Source organism: Silurus aristotelis (genome assembly GCF_946808225.1).
Source record: "Silurus aristotelis genome assembly, chromosome: 6".
Taxonomy (NCBI): domain Eukaryota; kingdom Metazoa; phylum Chordata; class Actinopteri; order Siluriformes; family Siluridae; genus Silurus; species Silurus aristotelis.
The window spans coordinates 13,305,375-13,311,884 of NC_139579.1; the positions used below are offsets into that span (position 1 = coordinate 13,305,375).

Sequence of the window (6,510 nt, forward strand, 5' to 3'; positions counted from 1 at the left end):
TATATATATATATATATATATATATATATATATATATATATATATATATATATATATATATATATATATATATATATATGAAACGAATTAAAAATGTTGTTACCTAATGAATGTGTCCAGGTTGAAGATCCACATATAGAACACAAGCAGAGAAAAGATGATGATCATGAATGTGTCTGTTCTCAGTCATGTTCTCATCACTGACTCCCTCTGTCTCATCCACATTATCCCCAAACTTCTTACTGCCTTCTGCCTGCTGAATCTTATCTCCATAAACTAGTCTACATCTGTGGTGAGTGAGGGTCAGGACTTTATACAGCAGCGGATTGAAAAAGACGCGCAGTAACAGGAAATCGGTTGTTCGGCTGAAATCAGCGCACAGTGAAAATAAAAAAAAAATATTTCACCAAATCAGTGGATTAAAACTAAAGTAACGAGTCTGTTTTGAAAATGTAAGAAGTAAAAAGTACAGATATTTGTGTAAAAATGTAATGAGTAAAAGTAAAAAGTTGTCTAAAAAAATAAATAGTGGAGTAAAATACTGATACTAAAAAAATCTACTTAAGTACAGTATTTGTACTCCGTTACTTCCCACCTCTGTATGTTAGTAATACAGGATAAAAAATTTAACTAACGTCTTCATTCCTTCCATCCTTCTTTCACTCTCTCAATATGCAGAATTGTCAGGATTTTCTTCTTGTTGTTGTGAAATTGTTGAAGTTGGACATGAACATGCTAAAGAATCCATAGCGCCAGCATTAGCAACTTCTTGGTTAGCGGCTAATGCATTTTTATGCATGTGCAAAACAAATCGTATTTCCGGTACGGAGCGAGTAGAAACAGTGACACTGCGCTAACTCTAGTTTCTATTTTTATACCCCTGATATTGTTGTGAGGTTAAAGGAGAATAATAATAAAAATGCACTGAAAGTGCGAGGTGGAGACTAAACAAACTTGTTTCATAAACACTGTGTGAAAGGGGGGAAATCAGGGTCAAGGTAAGGTCAAATATTTTATCTTCAATAGCTTCTTTCCTGCTTGGAGTATATTATTGTAAATCCTGGTGTAGATTTTTATTATGCTGAACATCACTCCATCCTTTTTATGGAATACTGTGCTGAATAATAATGCAAGAGTTTTCAAAAAATCTTCCTGAGATTCGATGCAAAAAAAGTAATCTGAAATGTAAAATGGGCTGCTGGAAAAACACTTCCATCCATCTGAATGTAGAAACGTTTACGGCGAAGTGAACTCCCGGGACACGGCTTCAGATTCAGGCGTACAATTTAGTTCAATTCAGTTTTATTTGTGCAGCGATTTGAACAATAGACGTTTCCGAAACAGATTTACAAACATCTCTACGTTCATCCTATAGCTTCCTCTTCTACATTTAATTTCAAGAGAGAATTTAAGGTCTTAGAACATACACTTTTAAAATAAGACATGGATTTTGGAAATTGTGTTTTTTAAAATGTGGTAAATTTCTTCATGAAAATGGAATATGAGCTCATCTACAGGATCACAAAGCAGGTATAATCGAGCCATGAACAATAGAATATCAAAAGGATATAGAATATAAGAATACATTGGATGATCTGTGGATGATCTGTGGATGAATGGAAGATGATCGTAACTCTGGTCAGTTGTAAAACCCTCACATTTGTTTAATGCTCTTAGTAGCATTAAAACGTGCACGTGAACACATCTACAAGCTCTTTGCAAAGGTTGTGTTTCTAAAATAGTGTGTAAATGTGTAATATATTCTATATATGCCATTTTATTTGCCACTATGTGCCACTGTGAATTCTGGACTACTAATGAGGATCATGAATAAAATGCGCTTCCTCCATGCAATCCAACTGCAATTTTCCAAACTCCTGCTCCATCACAGGGCAAAGTAAAATCTCCATCTACATTATAAAAAGATTGGGGGCATCCGACTTTTTGAACCATGTGGAATACAATGCTCACAAAGCAGCTTATAATCAGGTCTCCAAAGTTTTTGTTCATACAGAGTTTCTGCTCTCTTTTACATACACAAGCATACGGATGCTCGTAGACGTGCGTTTACGTACGATTATTAGATTATTTATCTGAAGGTTAGTTCTGGCTATGAGCTATTATAAGGGTTTTTTGTTTGTTTGTTTGTTTGTTTGTTTGTTTGTTTGTTGTTTATAAAAGGGCAATAAGGTAAATAATATTTCTCCATGAATGAACAGGGGTATGCATTTATTCTCTCCACATCATATTCAAAACAGCTGTGCCAGCTGTTCAGTCTGTAGCAGTATTCAAATGTGGTACCATTAAGCACTTCTATGAAGAAAAAAAACCCACATCAAATAACATAATTTTATGCTCAATCCATAAATATGAATCCACAAAAAAAGGAAAAAAATTGTCCCCGCTCTCCCGAACAAGATAAGATAAAAAAGAGAGAGAGAGTGGAGAGCATTACAGATGATCTGCTGGGATGTGGTGTTCACTTAACTCTTCATGTTTCTCCATCAGAACTCTTTGGAAACTCTTTGTGAGCTCCAGTTGATGCAGGTATTCCATTAAAAGCATTGGATGTAGAGTACAAGGTGCATATCTGTCAGTTCACCGATGTCCCTCAAGCTCCTGAGGCGGTTGGTCCACACTGTCCATGCGCCTCCTCTCCATGATCGCGTCCTCGAGAGTCTGGAACTCGAGCTCTCGAGAACTCGAGTCCTGAAGGAGCTTCAGCTTGTATGGTTGCTTTCCGATGCGCAGCTCTCCGCCAGTCTTGAATTCGCGGCGGCCAAACTTGCACCAGGCGGCGAAGCACTCCGAGTTTCTCCAGCTCAGCTCGCGCTCGCCCACGCGCTCGGTGGCGTTGCGCACCACGGCGACGGCGCTCAGCGGCTCGTACTTGTAGAACCGGGTGGCGATCCGGCAGCGTCTGCCGCAGGCCGCGTCCGCTACGAGTGCGCTCCTTACCTCCGCCCTGTGCAGGTGCACCACCTGGGAGTCGCCGATGTACACAGCCCAGTGCGGGCTCCGGCCGGCGGCCACGAACTCCACAAGGTCCCCCGGCACGCACTCGCGCGCCAGGCTCTCGGCGGAGCGCGCGGGAAGGTCGCTTGCGCGCCTCTCGTACACGCACGCGGCCGCGTGGTAGACGGCGCACTCGAGCTCGTGCTCCGGAGAAAGCGGCGTCCTCCTCACGTCGTCCGTCCCGTCGTCCTCCTGCGCGCCTCCGTCGCCGTCGTCGTCTGCGGAGAAGATGTACGAGACGCCGACGCGCGCGATGCCGCCGCCGTCCTCCTCCGCGTCCGCGGTGGGCACTTCGGCGTAGCTCAGGCGCGCGAGCTTGTCGACGTGGCCGCCCATCGGCGCCGTGTCCGGTGGTGACCAGAAGAGCGCGCGCGCCGCACCTGCTTCTCAGCCGCGTGCCCGCATCCCGACACTTCATCCGCGGCGCGCGCGCACGCACGGCCGGTGCGCAACTTTCCTCCGGTTGCCGCACGTGCGAGCGGAGCCGATTTCGAACCGATATCCAGTCACCATCGCTTCCACTGGGAGGGGTTTGAACCGGAAATGTGCATTTATTCCTCCAAAAAAGTTCAACCTTTAGATGCGCTTTGGAGCGACAAGCGGCAAAAAAAAATTACAGATCTTTCTCTTCTCTCTCTCTCTCTCTCTCTCCTCTCCACTCCTCTCTCTCTCTCTCTCTCTCTCTCTCTCCAGGAGCTCAAGAAGAAAACTCAGCAGCAAGCGACTGTATCTGTCTGATGTGTGTGTGCGCGAAAAAATAACTAGATGTAAACACACGCACACACACGCGCACACACACACACACACACACACACTTAAAGACACAGTGCACTACATGTGTGGCACAAAAATACCCAAAAACCTGTTGACCAAATCCAGCACCCAGCAGAGGTAATCCACCACACAATGCTTTCCTGTAAAATATTCTGAAAGGGCAAAAAACATTTATAACAAACATGCATTCCTACATTACATTACAACATATTCCACACAACAGCTGATCCTTCTAACAAAATATATGGACAAAAGAATGTGGACACCTGAGCAGACGAGTCTCCTTCTGCTCTTATAATAACCTCCACTCTTCTTTTCTATTCTGGAAAGATGGATTTTGGAAATTCTTGGAGATTAATTAATTAATTGTTACTAAAGAGGTGAGGTGAGGTGAGGAGGCCTAGCTTTACACCAGGCAACTCAAGATCTTCCACAACCTTAGTAAAGCATATCTTCATGGAGCAGGCTTTGTTAATTAATCCAGTTGTAATTCTCCAAATTATTACCACAAACTTGGAGGCACACCATTGTATAATATGCCTTTGGATGTAGGAGCATGTAATATTTCCTTTGTTTAAGCCAGAAGACCCAACCCTGTTCCAGCATGACAAACATGCCAAGCTCTACAAAGAGATATGCTTCATACAGTATGGGTTGGAGTGGAAGATCTCCTGCTATAGATCTACAAACCCTATTAAACACATTTGGGATGAATATGAACAGACTGCATCACTCCTTACCTCCATCGCCACAAGATCTAGTGGAACATCTTGGAGCAATTGGTGGAGTAAATGTAGAAGGGGACCTTATGTTCAGGTGTCCACAATCTTTTGTCCATATTTCCTATGGCGACATTCTAGTGACAAAGATAATTAATGGATTTATTTTCAGAATGTCAATGTAGCCAACTTGAGAGGAAGTGGAACAGGTTGTTACAGATGCTTCCAAACAAACATGCAAAAGAGCAATAATGGCAATCGAAGGTACAGGTTTTGAACTCTTCTGGCAGGAATTCAGCAAATTCATCATCATACTTAAATCTAAACAAACTGAATGTGTTTAAGGAGTTTTCATCTGAAGTTCGGTTTCTATGTACTTGAATTACCCCTGGCATGTCCCTGTCCTGGAAGACCCACCATTGAGGGAGGGCATTGTGGGGTGGAGGTGGTGGATTGTTTAGCCTCCGGTTTTATGCTCCACTAACTTTTGATTCTAAATAGGCCACTGTGTTTTCTCTGTGTTCTCTGTATTATTAAAAGCCGAGTTCATTAGACACAGTTCTAAGCTCAGACGTCTGGCATTTACACAAGAACCTATAAGGTTAACTGTTCCAGCCTACTTTGTCTTAATAAAAGAAAGGCGCACAGACTGTATCTCGAAATGCTACTACCTTTATAATTGCTTTATTAATTATAACGAGGTGGTACATACGTTCGCAGCGTTTGTTTTAGAACCGACGGTTGAATTGAGGTCACACAGCTCTCACTTCATATAATAAAAGGGTTAGAAGGCTCAAGAAAGCTCAGGTTTAATGACCCAGCAGTCGACTATAATTTGTGCAACAATCAGCCGGTAATAAGTGTAATTGAAATGTCAGAAGCTCTGAAAACGTTTTCCGGACACACACACACACACACAAAACATTATTTACAAGACATTATGAACACCTGAGCATGAGATTTTAACATCTCAATCCACAGTACGCTCCATTAACTCTTATAATAACCAAAATTCTGGAAGATGTTCCACTAAATGTTGGAGGGTGCTTGAGGAGATCCATTTAGTCAGGTTCTGATGTAGGTTAGAAGGTGAGGAAGCCTGGGGTGCAGTCAGCACTCATGTTCTCCCCATTAGGGGTTTAAAGCTTGATGGCCAATCAAGATCTTTCACACACAACCTTCACATCTTCATGGAGCTGGAATTGTGCACTTTTTCAGGTTTTGAGATTTTTTTTTCTTAAATGCCATATATTTTACTTACACACAAGAATAAAAACCTTTTCAAGAAAAGTCTGAAATATTCAAAACTGGTACAAACTGTGGTGTTTTCAGCACCTGAACAGCTCCACACGTGTATAAACATTGTTTCTAAATGCGCTGAAGGAAAACATTCAGGTGCGAGATGATGAGAGAGAAAAGTGTTCACATTTCATACTCTCACCTTTGCTCAGACTATTGCATGTTCATGCGTCATCATCCGCCGACTTGTCGCTCGGTGCCCTGCATTTGTGTTTCAGTGGCAATTACGGTGGCAGACAAACACTGCATGTCTAGATGGGGTACCTTTGGGGAACATTGCACCATTTCCTGTTTTTTTTTTTTTTTTTTTTTTTTTTATTATTGAGATTTATCATATATTTTTTACATATTGTTAGACCATATACATATTTTAAAGGGGTTTTAGGGAGGGATGGGGAGTGTGGAGTGAGAAGGAATGCCACTTTTCGATTTTCCATTTGAGGGAATTACAAGAGAATTATTCACAGTCCCATCAAACAACAAAGAGTTTTCCTAAAATGCAGATCCACATTATAAAACTAACATTCTTTTCTAACACTGAGACAGATTATAAATGGAATATTGGAAGGGGTGGAGAAGTTTCCACTTCGGGAGGCGCAAAATAGGAGGTCGGAGAAGGGGAAAAAACAAGGGAATGTGAGAAAGAAGGGAGGTCAGAAGGAAAAGAGGTGCAAGAACGATGCACAATACACACAATGGTTTC

At 42.0% G+C, this 6,510-nt stretch overlaps 1 protein-coding gene across 1 annotated transcript; it reads right to left on the reverse strand.

Annotated features, from left to right (window-relative positions):
- Positions 1 to 1,285: 1,285 nt before the first annotated feature.
- lratd2a (LRAT domain containing 2a) lies at positions 1,286 to 3,700 on the reverse strand. Its single transcript, XM_083543379.1, has one exon. It carries the CDS (start codon positions 3,349 to 3,351, stop codon positions 2,599 to 2,601), a length of 753 nt encoding a protein of 250 aa, XP_083399505.1. The 5' UTR covers positions 3,352 to 3,700; the 3' UTR covers positions 1,286 to 2,598.
- Between the last annotated feature and the right edge of the window lie 2,810 nt (positions 3,701 to 6,510).